At 52.8% G+C, this 17,908-nt stretch overlaps 1 protein-coding gene across 3 annotated transcripts in view; it reads left to right on the top strand.

Annotated features, from left to right (window-relative positions):
* The window catches only part of WHRN (whirlin), a 105,698-nt gene that overhangs the window by 77,161 nt on the left and 10,629 nt on the right, over nt 1–17,908 (top strand). For 2 of the 3 annotated variants that reach the window (XM_039506893.1, XM_039506891.1), the window contains 3 exons: nt 304–336; nt 15,425–15,496; nt 15,902–16,490. In XM_039506893.1, coding sequence (XP_039362827.1) covers nt 304–336; nt 15,425–15,496; nt 15,902–16,490 — 694 coding nt within the window. The remainder of the gene's footprint in view (nt 1–303; nt 337–15,424; nt 15,497–15,901; nt 16,491–17,908) is intronic. The other variant, XM_039506892.1, reaches the window with a different exon arrangement.

Here is a 17,908-nt window from a genome sequence, read left to right as displayed (position 1 = left end):
CAGTAATGCCAAAGGAGGAGATGACAGAGGGTGAACTCAAGGGGGCCTATTATTTCTGTGCAAACCAAGAAAGAGCCCCCGCAGTCCACCAATGCTAGTTATTTGGCCCTGTCTCCCTGCGCTTCTCTCTGAATGGAGCGATTGCTGCCTTTCTTTGAATTTATCGGCGAGAACCCAATGCATGTTCCATGGGATGGCGAGGTTGGCGGGGGGGAGAGGGGGTTGTGCAGTGTTTTGTTTGTTCTGCTTCCTCCCTAATGTTGTGTTTTTCCCTTTTATGTCTGTTTGAATCTGTTCCCCCAGGAGCGGCTCTTGTGGCTAATAGACCTGATGGAGGTAGGGTCCTTTCAATGGGGTGGGGAGTTGCATGCTGTGGTTTCCATAGTGAAAGGGATGGGGAAGTAGGGGGTGGGGGGAGCATAATCCAATTGTTTGCTGCCAAAGGCTGATGCCTCTCGGTGCTCTAACTCTGTGAACAGCTGCAGCCCCGTTCGGTGTTTGTTTTCACTTCCTTTGCCTCTGCCAACACTCAGCTTTTCCTTGGCATCTCCCTCTCTGCCACTTGTGCTGGGGCAGCAATGTTTGGAGCTCCAGTGTAGACAAGGCACTGACGTCTTTACTGCCCTCTGACCCGATTCGGACCATGTCAAAATGCGGGTGCCCTGTCTACGCGAAAGCTCCCCGTGCACTTGATGGTGCAACAGTAGGAGATTTGAAGGGCAAATGCAGTGCCAGTCTCCCGGTCTGATCTGATCTATCCCCGATTGTCCTTTCTACCTACTGTCTCATTCCAGCGTGTCTCATGATACCTTTGTACCTGCTCCTTCCATCACGGCACCACATCTGTCAGCTGCTCTGTGTAATCAGCCAGCCTAGGCCCTGGCTGGAGGGGTCTCATTAGCCATCTAGGGCAGCTGAGAATAGGCAGAGGATGACTTTCTCCTGAAGGTCTTAGGTCCAGTGGTGAGCTGGAACCAGTTCCCACCCATTCACGGGAACCGGTTGTTAAATTTAGAAACCCTTTTAGAACCAGTTGTAAAGGGCTTTTAAATTTAACAAAAGCTCCAGCAGCTCCCTGCCCTGCCCTGCCCTGCCCTGCCCCCGGCCCCAGCTCACCTGGCTCCAGCTCTGCCTCTGCTTCCTCCTCTGAAGGCTCCCCCTCCGGGCGTCCCACCAATCAGCTGTTAGCGCGGGAAGCCTGGGAGGGCTGAGAAGGAAGCAGCAGCTTCCTGCAGGTGAGCTGGAGCGGGGGGCATGAGGAGGGCTCTAGGCGCCGTGCGTCTCCAGCCCCGACCCTGACTCCGACTCCGGCTGGGCGGCGCGGCTCCGGGCTGGACCCCGGACCCCGACTCCGGCCGGCCGGGCGGCGCGGCTCCGGGCAGTGCAGTAAGGGGGGGCAGGGAGCAGGGAGGGAGTGTTGGATAGAGGGCGGGGGGTGGATTAGGGTCGGGACTCGGGCAGGGAACAGGGGAATTGAACGGGGGCAAGGGTCCTGGGGGGGGCAGTCAGGAAGGAGCAGGGGTTGGATGGGGCGGTGGGAGGCAGTCAGGGGCAGGGGTTCCAGGGGCAGTCGGGACAGAGGGAAGGGGTGGTTGGATGGGGCAGGGTTCCCGGGCGGCCATCAGGAATAAGAGGAGGGGTTGGATGGGGTGGCAGGGGGCAGTTAGGGGACAGGGAAGGCGAGTGGATGGGGCAGGAGTCCTGGGGGTGGGGTGTCAAGGAACGTGGGAGGTTGGATAGGGCAGGAGTCCTGGGGGCGGGGCAGGCATCCTGGGGGGAGGAGGGGCACGACCCCCTCGTGGGGTGAGGAGGAGGGAACCGGTTGTTAATATTTTGGCAGCTCATCACTGCTTAGGTCCACAATCTCTTGGATTCAAGTGCCATACAGAGCAATGCATAATAGCGTGGTTCTTAACCTAGGGGGCACGACCACTCTCCTTTTTTGGTATGGCTCGATGGGCAGGGTCTCAGAATGTTTGTGGGAGGGGCTCCTGAAACCGTGTTCTGCTGTACCATGGGCTCTAGGACAGAACGGGTGGAGAAGCCCAGCACTCCCATGTCCTGCAATTCTAATCCATCCGCAGAACATCTGCCAGACACTCTGAGCCCCAAAAGGCTGCAAGCAGGGCTGAATCATGCACGACAGCAGGCTGAACGACAGGGTGCAGGTGTGTAAAAACACTGGTCCAAACTCATCCCCAGTGCAGCTCTGCTGACCTACACAGGCATCACGCAGGGGCTGAGTCTGACCCCACTGTACAGTGAATGATTGAAAGTTCCCATTTGTGAGGCTGAGCGCATCCAGTAATGGACCTTTAAAAGCCCCTTCTATCCGGCAGGGATGGAGCTTAGGGTTATTGGATGGAATTCACCCTGCAGGGCAGGTGGAATCTTAAAGCACCTGGCTTGCAGCTGGTGGAGTAATTGGTTTCAGTGGAACTGCGCCTGCATTTGGACGGCTTGAAGTTGGTCCATGCGGAGATACATTCATACCTGTCTGATGAAACGAGCTTCGAGTGAGTAGTGGGCTAATAAGAACCACCTCACTGGACAGCTCTGCTCCAAACTGCTGTACTAACCCCAGACTTCGCTAGCCATGACGTCTGGTCAATGTCTCCATTTGGTGCAAATGGGCTTAGTGTCCCTTGCCCTGGATGTGAGCTGGGGGACAGCTCTAGGGAAAGAGGAGCAGCTTCATAAGTGCCTCATGCTGTGCACTTCCCCTCCCCATCTAATGACCCCTGCTCTCTGGGAAGTCCCTTGAGTGCTCCCATGACGAGGGGGTAGCGCAGTGTTTGGTGCAAGGCGCTGTTCAGGCTGGGAAGTTAGTACCATGAAGGTTAGCTGGAGTGGTTTGGGTTCTGTTAGCCAATGTATATATGGTAGGTGTCGTATACAGCACGTTAATCGGTTGTATGCATGTGATATTTATATAATATATTTTATATATATATATATATGGGTGTTGGGAAGTTATGTTAATTGAACGTACAGTAGTATGTACTTCCCACAATTCTCTTCACCCATGTCAGGTATCCCACAACACTTTGCAAAGCTTGAAGGCAGCTTTGGAATTAAAAAATAGGAAACTTGTCAAGGCAAAGATGCATGAACACTTTGTACCAAGTACAGCCAGAGCGTACTTTTGTTATGGCTCATCAACGCTTGGAATGTAGCATTCAAAATGAGATCTGGAAAATATATGGAGGTACCAAGGACAAGCTGGCACAACCTAGTGGAACAAACTTACATTTGAAGTGATGTGTACAGAGTTTTGTAACTTGTAACTTCCCGCTATCAGTTCTACTAGCTGAAATGTTTGGCTCTGATGCACTCCTTCGGTGGGAAGTGAACTTGCTCCAAGATAAGAATTTGCTTCTGGAAGGAGGGCATGTAGGTCTCCTTTTCGTATTGTACTACTTGTCTGTAGACAGTACATTTGGCTACGTTTGGTTATTGGTCTCTTGGACATTTTTATAAATGAACCGCGAGGGTAATTAGATGATTGGCTACCCCTTTTCATCACTAGTTTGTATGATAATACATTTGGCAAAGCAGAAACTTGGCAACTTCACACCAAAGTAAGGGTCAGGTTTTGATTTCATTTACACCAGCAGAAAATCCAGTGTATATCTGTGGGCTTAAGTGCAGTTATATACATCAGTATAACTGAGAGCAGAATCTGGCCCTCTATTATCTCTTCTCTGTCTCTGATAAAGGGCCTTACTTACACAAGCCAGGGGGATTGCATGACTCCATCTGGCATACAGGCAGTCTGTATTCCTTCCCATCATGGGGGACATGTCACCCCCAGGTAGCAGTAATAACAACACTTTGCAACTATATCATGGACAGTGGCAAAGCATTTGCAATGGTGGTTGAATGGTGGTGTCCCTATTTCACAGACGGGGAAACTGAGGAACAGAAAGGGGAACTGCCCAGTTCAGGGTGTTGGCAAATTGCATAGACACTTGCTTGAGTACACTTTGGTCTGTTATATATTCAAGAGACTAAATAGCCAATATCACTCAGGTTTATTGCTATAAGCCAATCATAATACAGTACAGGAGAAAGATTCAGTACGATGCCATCTCATGCAGCTTTGTTACATTCACCGTATGTAGACCGTGTGCTCCCAAAGTTACACATTTCAACCAGTAGTTTTTACAGGATGATTTTCCAAGTTACAAAGCTCTTCTGTTCCTCTCCTTATCTTTGTTTTGGATACTAGCATTTCAGGTGCTGGTTCGTGAAAGTCCCTCCCCAGCTTGCACCAAGGCATAGAGCAAATGTATCTTGATTTTTGACAAGTTCCTATCTGCCAGTGCCAGATGCTGAGTTGTTCTATTGCAGGGCACTGTGGGATGTAGCTTCACATGAGTAACAGAACTCTGGGAGAAGCACGGGCCAGTGTTGCTCTTATAATGGCCAGGCATTCGTATAATGTGGCCTATGTTAGGTTAGTATGTGTGTATTCCTTAGCAAAGGTCACACAGCAAAACAGTGATAGAGCCAGGAACAAGGCCTCGGTCTCCAGAGTGCCAGGCTCTCCGGGTGCTGCCGCCTTGAATGAGGCTAAGCGTGAATGAGGGGCGAGGAATGCTGGTGTCACGAGGTCTGCTTTGACACACAGGATCCATCTGACTTCTCCTTAATTCACCACGATAGCAGCCAGACCCTTACTTGGAACTCAAAGTGTGTGGAAAATGGGAGGCCGTGGTACTAACACTGTGCCCCCTTCAGCTCAGAATCTCTCAGGGACCCCACGGGTGGCAGAAGTCCCCACCACTAAATAGCCCCTTCCCTAGTGTTGAGATGGCCGCAGCAGTGCCGAAGGTGGTGGAGTCGGATTCTCCACCAAAGGGCCCTATCCGCCATCTCACGAGCCTTTCGATTGGCTGCAATGAGAGTTGGATTGGGTTCTGGTCCATCCCTGGGGTGCCTGCACTGAAGTCAATGGAGTTACGCTAGGCGCAGATCTACCCCAAAGGGTACATCTGCAGTGCCAAAAAGCCCTGCGGCAGCACGTCTCAGAGCCCTGTCAACGGACACAGGCTCGCGGGGCTCATGCTAGGGAGCTAAAACTAGCCGGGTCGTCTTTCCCGCTCAGGACTCGGAGACCCACCCCACTCGCCAGGTTTCAGAGTCCGAGTGGGAACAGCTACACGGCTATTTTTAGCTCCATAGCACAAGCCCCAGGAGCCGGAGTGAGTTGACCTGGCCTCTGAAACTCACCGTTGTGGGGGCAGGATGGGAGTGGGGGTGCAGTGTAGCTCTCCAATCTGCAGGCTAATGAGGAAACCTCTGAATGAGCTGGTAAATTCGAGGATCACTAGCCACTTCCAAACTTGTGAGGTGTGATATCATTATGGGATGCATGAAGTTCACCCCCAGGCAAGCCAGACGTCCTCATTAAACCTCTCTGCAACCTGGCGCTGATTAGCTGGAGGCTGATGTATGGCCCAACCAGACCTGGTTATCACCTCCTAGTTTAATGCGTCTTTGGCTCTCGGCTCAGTTCCGCAAAGCAGAGGCTAATTGTACAATGTAATAATCAGCTGCAGCCTCCTGATCATAGCAGCACACTTATTGTAGAACCTGCTTAAAAACAAGCCAGTCCTGAGGGACTGGGAGAGGGGTTTTGGTCTGGTTTTTTCCCAGCTGTGTAATTATGATGATTACAAAATTGAAATCTACGTTGATTTTATGTGGTCGTTATTTCATAGTGAATGTAGTGCCGGATGGACAGACAGCAGAGTTCTCTATACAGAGCCCAATCCTGCGAGGGGCTGAGCGGCTTCTGGGAGGCACTCAGCACCACGATGGACTGGGTCCTGTCACTCGAGAACAGACACAGCATAGAGGGCAGCAGTGTCTTCCCACATCCTGACCCCTGCGAATAAGCATGAACTCGATTCTGGATGGAACAACTCATTGGGGGAGACGGGGAGGGTAATTTGATCTCCTTGTCCATGCTGAGATGACTCACCTGTAGATGAAACGGCCTAGCTTGGGTTCAGGACAAAGGTTTGGCTTGGTTCTTATTTTACCCAAAGTGGATCCGCCATGCCTGGTTTTAAAGGGACAGAGGTCTAAATAAAAGTGAAGCAGGGTTGTCTAGTGATTGGAGTCAAGACTTCTGGGCCCTGCATCTAACTCAGCCACCAACCCCAAGGAATGATCACAAAGTCTCTTATCTCCCCGTGCCTCAGTTTCCCAATGGGAAAGTTTGACTAGTGATATTGCCCTGCCTCCCTGGGGAGGGACGGTGACTAGATAGGCTTAATTAATTAATATCTGGGAAGTGCTTTGAAACCCTCAAATGGAAGGAGCTTGAGAACAACTGGAAAAGGTGTTAGAATGATCCCAGATTCCTGCAGGTGGTGAAACGAAATGCCTGTTTTCCCAGTCGCTTTGCCTGCCTGTCTCCCGTGTCCTGAAGAAATGATGGGTTGTGGCTGTTGTATCTTAAAACCATTTACAGGGGAAATTAGACGGGGGCTATAAATTCTCTCAGTTCATCTCCTCCAAACTTACTATTCAGCCGTGACCCTTCGGTTCACCCTGAAAACTTAGTTCTGAGACTGTAGCTCTAGAAATGCTCTCAGATTCCCCACTCCCCAGCATAATAAACTCAATGCAGCAAGAGGAACAATAAAGTCACTTAACAACGCAGTGGTACTGGAGGCGGGTCTCCGCTAACATCATCATGGAATCTGGCGCTCCCAGACATTTCTTACAAGTAATAATTCACGTGACTCTGCAGTGGGTTTAGGTAGCATCTCGGTATAAACACAAGGAATTTTGGCAGGAAATCACAATTCTGCTTGATTTGGCTGAAAGAATAGAGTCCAATGTTTTAGGGTGTTTTGTGAAAGGTCTTCCACCCCTTCACCCCACCTGCGTATTTGGGGAAGGCAGCATGATCCAGAGCAGTGGTTCTCAACCAGGGGTGCAGGTACCCCTGGGGGCATGCAAAGATCTTCCAGGGGATATGTCATCTCATCTAGATATTTGCCAAGTTTTACAACATGCTACATAAAAAGCACTAGCAAAGTCCGCACAAACTAAAATTTCATACAGACAAAATGAGAAAGTCAGCTAATTTCCATGGGTTAGAAGGAACCGGCTGAACAATGCCACGCAGCCCCCCAGGTGCTACTGAGATGGCCAGACAAGAAACAGAGAGCCTCCTGCAATAGACTGCAGTGATTTCAACAGCCACCAGCCCATCCAGGGAAAGCAGTGCCTCAGCATGACATTAGGGGATGCTTTGTTACCCCCTGAATAATGCTACCTTGCCCTGATGGAGCTCTTTTCATCAGTAGATCGCAAAGCACTTTATACAGGAGGTCAGTATCATTATACCCATTTTACAGATGGGAAAAATCGAGGCACAGAGCAGGGATGTGACTCGCATACAGTCACCCAGCAGGTCAGTGGCAGAACCAGGATCTGGGTTCTCCTGAGGCCCAGTTGAGTGCACTGTCCACTAGGCCCTGCTGCCTCACAGAAGCCATGCATGAGGCATACAATGGTGGTCTTGACTGCTTGCAGTCATTAACTCTCCCCGGGATGCTTGTAAGACCAGGGACAGATCCTGGCCAAAGTCTAACTTGGAATCCCCTATGCACTGTTTTAATGGGATCTCTGTTATCTCCTGTGCTAAAATGACATTGATGTGTAGTGTAGCTCGGAGGTGTTAAACCGCTGTCAAGAAATGGTCGCCTTGCAGCAGAGGGTGAAGTGATCCCGTCGTATAGCAATATATGTCAGTAAAGTGCAGTGGGACTTGAGAATATAAAATGCAGCTCCATATAAGTAGTTATTTTATTATTACCCTGTATCCGTGCCTGTGTTGTTCCAACTGCTGGTTGGAAAAACCTTGACAAACTTTGTTTTGCCAAAATTGAAATGTTCTGTGGACACAGTCTGATTTGACGAAGTTCCAACAGAAACCAGGTTTCCACTGGTTTCCTGCCATCTTGCCTACCCACCTCCCCGAGAGTCCGCCTGTGTGCTGCCAGAAAACTGAGAGCCTGGTATCCCCGGGGTGGGTGATTCAGTGGCAGCCCACCGGGCACACTGCCCCAATGTCGAGACTTTATGCCCTTTCATGGCGAATTTTGAATTTTATTCTAAATCTGAATCAAACCAGATTTCAAATACCAAAATCCTCCTCGAAACAGAAGGACCTTTCTCTGCCCAGCTCCTGTCGTTAGCAATAACTGGAAAAAAGGAGGTGCTAATTTTTAACAGTGAGTTTAGTTAACCATTGCAACCGATGGCCAAGGAATGTGGTAGATTCTCCATCACTTGGAGTTTTTACAGCAGGTCAGGGTATATTTCTAAAAGATTACACCCTAGCTCCGCTGCAGGTTGGGCTCAGTACAGAAATCAGTGGGTGAGAAACTCTCTGGCCTGTGCTCTGCAGGGGTCACACTGGATGATCACCAAGGCCCCTTCTTCCCTTAGGATCCATGAATAACATACATTAGAGCAGCGGTCCCCAACACGGTGCCCGCAGGCGCCATGGCACCCACGGGGGCATCTAAATGCGCCCGCATCCTGGCCGGCGGTTGAGCATCTGCCGAAATGCTGCCAAAATTCGGCGGCATTTCGGCGGCGACGCCTCTCGATGACGCCACTTGCCGCCGACAAGCGACGTCATCGAGAGGCGTCGCCGCCGAAATTCGGCGGCATTTCGGCGGATGGTTGACCACCGCCACGGCGCCAGACGAAAAGGTTGGGGACCGCCGCATTAGAGGGAGGAGAAATTGACTGTTGGTAGGAGCAGAGCTGTTTCTAAACGCTTGTTTTTCGAAGCTGTGGCAGGAGGCTTCAGTGACCTTTTTAAAGCAAGAGCCAGTAAAACACGATCTTAAAATAGAGTGAGTGCCTGAAGGCCCATTTTTGCTTAAAAGCCATTACCTTTTACAGCCAGAAGCAATTTCTATTTTGCCCAGAAATATTAGGCGTAAGGGAAATCCAGTCCTCTTTTAGGGCAGCTCAGCAAAAAATGGAACGATATTTATATCTCCACGCAGATGGACCGAAAACAGCCAGGGTCAGCGGCACTGTTGGCAAGGCCTGAGCACCCCCTAGCAGCAAAGAGAGGGCTGCCTTGGCACGGATGGAGACAGGCAGCCCGCCAGCCCTTTCCCTGAAACACCCGTTGCCACAGCAGAACATTTCGGAGGCATTTCCAGCTGAGATCCAGAACAGGAACAGCCCCATCGAAATAGAGCTGGGGTGGAATGGGTGTAAAAGCACAGGAGTCCTGTAGTCTCCGCCAGAGTAAACCGCTGGGGTGTATCCTCATGGGTAGGGCCCTGCCAAATTCACGGTCATGAAAAACACGGCACTGACCTTGAAATCTGGTCTTTGGTGTCCCTGTGGAATCTGTACTATACAGATTCCACAGGGGAGACCAGCGTTTGTCAGACTGGGGGTCCCGACCCACAAGGGAGTTGCGGGGGGATGGAGGTGTCACAAGGTGATTGTAGGGGGGTGGCGGTATTGCCACCCTTACTTCTGCGGTGCCGTCAGCACTTGGTGGCCAGAGAGCGGCAGCTATTGGCCAGGCACCCAGTTCTGAAGGCAGCGCCCCGCCAGCAGCAGTGCAGAAGTACGGGTGACAATACCAGACCCTGCCACCCTTATTTCTGCACGGCTGCCTTCAGAGCCGGGCAGCCAGAGGGTGGTGACTGCTGGCTGAGGGCCCAGCTCAGCAGGCAGCAGTGCAGAAGTAAGGGTGGCAATACCACACCATGCCACCCTTTCTTCTGCACTGCTGCTGGCAGCGGCACCGCCTTCAGAGCTGGGTTCCCAGCCAGCAGCCGCTGCTTTTCAGCAGCCCAGCTCTGAAGGCAGCGCCGCCGCCAGCAGCAGCCCCGAAGTGAAGATGGCAATACCACAGTCGCCCCTACAGTAACCTTGCAACTCCCCCCCAGCCCTCTTTTGGGTCAGGACCCCTACGGTTACAACACCATGAAATTTCAGATTTAAATAGCTGAAATCATGAAATGTACAATTTTTAAAATCCTATGGCCGTCACATTGACCCAAATGGACCATTAATTTGGTAGGACCCTACTTATGGGTTAGCATAAAGATCTGCTGCAGTGTGACCCTTGAGAAATCCTCCCATCCTGCAGGAAGGGAAGGAACTCAGAGCTGTTCACGCTGCAGGGGAAGAGGACGCAGTCACCAGAAAGCCCAGGTCCTGCTGATAATCCAGACTGAGCGAGCTGCACCTGGGCTTAGGCCTGGTTGTGACTGGCAGAGTTTCTGCAGGGGTTCCCTGATCAGTGTGGGCAGCGTTTTTTGTTTATTTCCCCTGAGACCCAGGCTAGCCAAATTGTGATACAGAGACATCCCCTCCCTCCCACTCTCCTCACCAAGCACGGTAGCTCTGAGGCAGATGGCCTGGCTGGAGTAGAACTGCACCCAGATCAGGCAGGGAAAGCAGGAGCCATCCTGCCAGCAGCCATGCGGCATACGGGAGAGCTTTGCAATGTGCTTCCATCGAACCAGGGTGCAAACTCCCCTCTCTGTGCCAGGCTGAAACTGAGACTGCACATTGGAGCAGGTCTTTGGGAAAGGCTTTAGATATCCTGGTGACGGCCGTGGTGTAAGAACCAGAATAGCCGAGCTGGGAGCAGGAGCTGTCAGGCGTCCGTCTCCACACATGCCTGGTGGGGGGGAGCAGACTTTACTCTCTCGGTAAATACTTTCTCTCTTCATTCCGCCTTCCCTGGAAGCTTTTTTAGCTCAATGGTGTTAAAGGTGGGTCTCGATTCCTGTCTCTGAAGCTTCCCTATTTATAAGGCTCTGGAGCCTTAATATTTCACCCATCATTCATGCCAGGGGAAGACCTTTTGAACAGAAACTCAGTGGACTTCACCCTGCAGGACGTCAGGCTTCAAGGGTGCTGGGGGTCTAGCATGTGCATTTCGGAAGCTCTCCAGCTGCATGTCGCTGGTGCACTGTTAACGTCCTGGCTCATGTGGCAGCCTGGAAGCTTGGCGCTCTCGTCTCTGGCACATCAGGCAGGCAATTGAAAATCCGGCCAGGGACGGGTTACAGACCCAGCTGCCTACCCCCAACAGCTACGCGTGGAGGGGACTGGAAATGCCACAGCTTCCTGTGCGGTTATTGACAAGCCCTTTGCTGGGATTATAGGCTTAGGGGCAGCAGCTGGAGATCAGATAAAGGAGGAGATGGTGATATTTAGGCGGCTCTCTCCTTGGAGGGGGTATGGGGCTGGGGTAAGAAGGTGCAGCTCTCTGTGGGTGCACACTTCTGATTGAAGTTCACGCTCCCTAAAATTGTCTCATCTTGAAATCACTGCCCCTCTGCCCCCCCCCCCATTGACACCCACTGGCCCACCTTAATCCTGCATGCAATCAGCCCTTCCTGAAATTCCTGCCCCATGGCTAGCCTGGCTGGGACTGAGGATGAATCATCCCCTATCCACTGATGGGGCTATCTGTCCCCAAAGCCTGATCCCACTGAAACCCGGCCTTCTTGCCAAATAACCCTGGGCTAGCTGGGAACGAGAACTCATTGCCCTGAAACAAAGGCTTTTTGCTTTCTAATCCTGCAGGTCTCTCAGGCTGAGGGGTGGGCTCCCACGCTGCCACTTTTCCCATTGCTCTCAAACCATGTCCATTGACACCCTTGTTCTCCCCCTCCCCTGTTCCCTGTCCTAAGCCACACAGAGGAGAAGCACTTCCTTCAAACGTTTTCCCTGCCGAGAGTGCTTTGAATTGCCTGCTGGGCCTCTTCGAGTGCTTTCCAGCAGATGGGGAAATGCACACGTACCACAGATTCAAACTAACCAACTGTTTATCCAACAATAGACAACATTAAACACAGGCAGGGCCCTGCCCATTCCAGCACAAATGAACCAACAGCCTCCTTAGGGCGAGGGAAAGGAAATATGCTGGGTATCAGCAGCAGCCTCTCTAGATCAGTGGTGTCTGCTGATGTAAACTGCCTGATTGTTGACTTAATTGCGGAAGGCGAGATCAGTCTGAATAGAAGAGGTTTCAGTGGCATTTTGCTAATCCAACAGGAGCTGTAACTTATTCTTTCTCAATGCCCCTGCCATGAGAATAAACTGGATCCCATGGGAATACAAATGACATTTGATTTGCTTGTTAACTAGCCCCCCTCTGGGCTACACACTTCACCTGATTGGGGAATTGTCCTTGAGCGTGAGTGTGAATCCTGATGCAAATGCTGCTCCTTTATTATATAGATGCTTATATGCTGGGCATGTGGATCCTAGCACCAGTGCCCCCTGCGCCCTCCCCCAGTAGACAGATCCCATTGCACTCATGGCCTGTGGCTAGTGCCCAGGAGTTCTCTGTGCTCGGTGGCCGGGAAGGAGAGGATCCAGCTGACCGGGTTCCCTCCAGACGATAGCGTGTTGGAGAACATGATTTGCTCTTGCCTGGCCTCATGGCATCTAGAGGTGTTATAACCACACTGCAGAGCCGTGCGCTCTCCTGGGTGTCAGTTCCACCTCCAGTGGAGTGAGGCTTCAGGGCTTGGATACTGCAGTGCTGGATGCTATTGAAACCCAGGAGTTTCACCCCACAGGAGCTCTTTCCACCACTGCCCTCCCTCGGGTTTCCTGCAGGAGGAAGCCAATGTAAACCCTGCAAACAGCAGCTACTCTGCAATTGCAGCCCACACGCCTCCTGGGTGTGATGTTCTGGCCCATCCAGTGGCACTGAGACCACTTAGAGAGAGATTAACGAACCTGATCTGCAGGTTTAGCTCAGGGCCATGTGGCTTTTAGCTCATGCAGTAGAGGCTCATGCATCTAGCTCCAGAGGTCCCAGGTTCCATCCAACCCACCGACGACTGGGATCTGTTGGTGTTACCCAAGCAGGACTTGCTTTGGGTTAATTCTTGGTTTACCTGCCAGCATTTGGAGCCTGTGCTGTCCCCTAGTACACATGGGGGTATAGTCCCACTCTGCCACTCCACTCTGATGCTGTGGAGGACTTGCCACCATCCACCTGGACCCTCTGCCGGGGTTTACACTGGCCTAAAACCAGGGTGAATCTGATTGTTGGCCTTTTAACCCAATTCTGTCCCCTCCACACAGACAAAATCAAGGCAGGCTCTGCTGCAGGGCCCTAGCACACGACTATGGGCAGGGGGACACAGCGGCCTGCCTTCTCTCTCCTTCCCTGCCCCCACATGCAGTGAGAATTACATCCCGGCGCCTATGAACGCCAGGGGCCCCATGCAGCAGGGGCCACGCGTGTTACAATTCACACTCCCAAGCGTGGAGTGCAGCTCTGGCCTTGGGACGGGGTCACAGCCCATCTGAGGCAAACTCCACCCCCACCCCCGGGCTCCCGCCATGTGCTGGAGTCAGCTTGGAGCCCAGGGCCCCTGCCAGCCCCATTGGGATGCGGAGTCCTGCCTCCGCCTGGCCGAGCTGCACAACCCCTCCGTGCACAGCAATGACATTTCCCTGAATTCCCCGGCGGTCGTTAGCCAGGCGCTCGCTGCTCCGAGCCTGACATTACCCATCTCGCCCCTGCCCCTGATTGACAGCCCCACCGTGCCGAGAGACTAACAAACTAATTGAATCCTTTTGCTGATTTCTCAGGCTCTGCTGATGGCGTTAACATATTCCGGGCTGTATTTTGACATTTGATAATTAATTTTGGTTATAATTATAACGGCGGGGAAAAAACACCCAATGCACCCAACATCTGGCGCGCATTTGCATCAGAGACTGTCTGGTCTGATGTCGTGTCAGGGAGGTGTGCGCGCGCGATGGGGGGGGAGCATCTTGATTTAACCCTTTCATTGCCCCCAAAGAGTGGAAGATCCCCCAAGGGAGTGAAAATATGATTGGGTCAAACCACGAGCTTGGCTCAGCTGAGCAAGGGGAGCGAGCCAAAGGCGCTGGGCGGCCGGGGCACGTGGGCTCCTGGAGAAGCATTTTGCTAGGGGGGAAGCGTGGGGAGAAGGAAGCGAAATGGAAGGGAATGTGGAACGGGCAGCGCTGCCAAGCTGGGGGGTGAACTCTTCGCCGTGGTGCTGCAATTCCTGACGGAAAGTGAGGGCTGGGCCGGGAGAGAGGCCCGGATACAGAGGGGGAGCCCCGCACACACCACCTCACCCTCCGCATCCTGAACTCAGTCACTGCAGACTCAGGGGCAGTCCGGTCCGAGGCTGTGCCCACGGTGGGGGCTGGGCGCTGCACACCCTGAATGCAGACGCATCTCGCCAGCGCTAAGCGTTCCTGGAGCGGGGTTTGCCCTGCTCACTAGGGCAAGGCACTGGGGCAGCTCCCACCCCAGTGCCGACAAGCCCAAAGAGGAACCGGCCCCTCCGACCTGGAGCGCGAGCCTCAAACGCTCAGCGGTGATCTCACCCCGTGAGCAGCGAGGTCACAGCCAGTGCACCTTACCAATGCGTGGGGGCTCGGCCATGCCCCACCCTCGTTGCTGGCCGTGCTTGTACGCCCCAGGGAGCCTAGAGCAGGAAAGAGACTCCCTGCACCCCCTCCCCAGTCTAGCGCAGCTGCGCACCACGATCATCACCTAGTCCTTGGAAGGCTCCATCCCCACCAACCCGTGGAGCAGCACCTCTGAAGACGGCCCAGGCCTGAGCAAAGACAGAGCCCTGAGAGATCCACTCCCGTGGAAGGACGCTTCTCCCACCCTGGTGGCTCTAAGCCCTTGACACTACATAGATCGTAGGCCAAATTCTGCTCTTAACTAACATGAGTGTCTCCTCCATTGAAATCAAGGGGGCTTGCGCCCATGGACCGGCGATCAGTCCTTGCAGACGCTGCACCGGACTGGAGTGTCCCCTCGCTCACAGCAGCAGCGCTCCTGATCCCCACTGGGGTGAGCGAGAGGAGAAGCCAGCCCTTTGGCTTCAGCAAAGGGCTGCTTTTAAAGGGGATGCTGCCAAGCTAAAAACCATGGGCTGGATGGTTACATCCCTTGCTCCCCTAAAATTCCCCACTGAAATCAACAGGAGGGCTGGGGACACGCAGATGGCAGCAGCAGGCCTCAGGGGTCCCTTGCATAATTAAAACAAACAAATGTAACAGTCCAATGCGTGTCAGCAACCCACAAAGCTCCTGCTTGAGCTGAAGGCCTGGCCTGCCTACGCTGCACGTGGAGCAGAAGCAGCTTCCCATTGGGGTTGCTTTGCCCTAGCTGTTCTGCTTGGATCTCCCATGCTGCAGGGGAGACCTTGCCACAAATACAAACCTTTGTAGCTGCAACCGAAAAGCTCCCTTTGCTGCAAACCTTTCTGTCCGTGTGAGGTTTTCTAAGATTCACCCTAACCCCGTGGGCTGCCTCTCGTGCTCGGGCCTCTGCTTTGCGTTGCTGTACAGTGCAGTGACTGGGTTCCCCCTTCCTTTGTGTGCCTAGAACACCGCAGACCTGGAGGGAAGCGGAGAGGGACTCCAGAGCAGTATTAATGCCCTGCCGGACATCTCCCTGGTAAGATATCTCACCTTCTCTATCCAGTGCGTCCACAAATGGAAACGGATGCTGACTGAAGGCACCATCTTCTCTAATACTTTCCCCCATCACTAACCTGTGGAACTCACTGCAGCAGGGCACAATTGAAGCAAATAACGTAGCATCATTAGAAAAAAGGACTCGGGGGTCTGTGAGTAAGAACTGCACCCACGGTTACTGGAGCTAAAACCAGGACTATTCCTCGATCAATCTTCACACTCCAGGGGATATTCCGATTGCTCCTGACATCTGGCGCCAGTCACTGGAGGTGACAGGACACCAGGCTCTGGGGGTGATGGGCCAGTTCTCAGGTCTCTAGCTGGGGAAAGGGCCCATCGTCCCACAGAGTGGAATCAAATGGCTTTTCGTTTTGGTTTTTCACAGGACGATGTTTCGTCTTTCCCCGAGGAACCGCCCAGCTTTAAGCCCCCACCTCCTTCTCCGGCTCAAGCGCTGGACTCCTCCACTGCCCAGCTCCGAAAGACAGCGAAAGACACACCCCAGCGCCCCTCCTCTGAATCCTCCCAGTCAGGCCTCTTCTTCGTGGCTCCTCCCAGCCCCACCCCGCCTCCCAGCCACCCCGATAAGGACACAGCCAGCGTGACTTCCACCTCGGCCTCTGCGTCCACTGCAGATTCTGCCTCGAGCACCGTCTACGCCGCCGTTTCCCCCGCCGCTCTCAGCTCCAGGAGGCACCTGGGTGCCCACTTGTCCTTGGTCAACCAGCACCCGATCGGCCCCTTCCCCAGAGTTCAGTCTCCAACCAGACTGAAGAGCCCATCTCCTGAGAGCACCCCAGCCAGTGGCCTCCCCACACCCACTCCTCGGTCCCCTCCCCATCCCCCGTCGCACCCGGAGCCAGACAAAGGCAGCCCGCGGTCAGCGATCAACCAGCACTTTATCATGGTGGAGGTGCATCAGCCCAACAGCGAGCCGGACGTGAACGAAGTGAGATCCTTGCCCCAAGCCCGAGGTGGGTGGCTCTGCCTGCTGGACTGAGCCCGGGGGGCATTGCCAGGTTACAGAACCACAGTACGAATTGCCACTCAGGCGACTAACACTGAAGGGGCTTGGTCGCGCTCTGTTCCCCTGTTGCATTGCTCTGTTTGGACAATGAGACTAGTCGGTTTCACGCTTCTTTACAGACTCCTGCGACTGTGGGGCTTGTTTCCGGTCCTTAGTCCGTTCACGTCTCCGGGCGGAGTTCCTCTGGGCGGCATCCACTGGCTCCCTTGACACCTTCGAGGAGCAGTGGGCGCTGTCCAGGGTTCTCTGCTCGGTGTCCCCGTCAGGCTCCCTTCTTATGACCCCTTGACCGCACTCCTGTCCCTGTTCTTTTATTAGTTGTCCCCCGAAATTAGTGGGTTTCTGAGGTCCTGTAGATCCTCCTCTTAGACTGGGGGGGGGATCCTTTAGCATTGGGCGGGCTTCCGCCCGCCCAGTTTCCCGGAAACCCAATTTTTATTTTTTTTTTCTTTACAGCCACCCTCTAGTCAATTTGCATCTCGGATTCCCCTGATCTCGCCTGGATGTTAGCCTGGATGTTAGTATTGCAAACACCATGGGGGGCAGGAATCGACAGTGAACCCTCCTCTAAGGACTTGCAGTGAGGACTGAGGGCCCTGAGGGAAAAAGCAGGGCTATTCTGCTGCCTCACCCAGGCAGCTAGATCAGAGACACCCCACTAGCCTCAAATCTGGGCTAGAAAAGGCTGAGAGTTTTTCTGAGACAAGAGAGAACTAGAGGGAAGGGCAGGGAGAAACCCTGGAGAACAGCCAGTTGATGGGGGAGTTTGAGGACTCAGGACTTGGCTACACTTACAAATTTGCAGCGCTGCAGCAGGGTGTGAAAACACACCCTCTCCAGCGCTGCAAATTGTGGCGCTACAAAGCGCCAGTGTGGTCAAAGCCCCAGTGCTGGGAGCGTGGCTCCCAGCGCTGTCCGTTATTCCCCACAGGGAGGTGGAGTACGGACAGCGCTGGGAGAAGAAGCAATGTTGCCATCTCTCCCGAATTTATTGCAAGCCCCAGCTGCTGGAGTCATGTGAGAATATCAGATTACATGTAAAAAAAAAGAGTGTCTAGTTCTCCTAATTGTGAATCAAAGTTTGAAATCACCTTTAATAATAATAATTAATATGATACAATACCTAGCTCTTCCCTAACTAGGTGTTGTATCATTAGAAGCAATGTTGCCATCTCTCCTGAATTTATTGCAAGCCCCAGCTGCTGGAGTCATGTGAGAATATCAGATTACATGTAAAAAAAAAAGAGTGTCTAGTTCTCCTAATTGTGAATCAAAGTTTGAAATCACCTTTAATAATAATAATTAATATGATACAATACCTAGCTCTTCCCTAACTAGGTGTTGTATCATTATAATTATTATTAA

Source organism: Mauremys reevesii, linkage group 19 (genome assembly GCF_016161935.1).
Source record: "Mauremys reevesii isolate NIE-2019 linkage group 19, ASM1616193v1, whole genome shotgun sequence".
NCBI classification, from domain to species: Eukaryota; Metazoa; Chordata; order Testudines; family Geoemydidae; genus Mauremys; species Mauremys reevesii.
The sequence above is the reverse complement of the archived record's forward strand: the minus strand, read 5'-3'. Positions and strand labels throughout refer to the sequence as shown.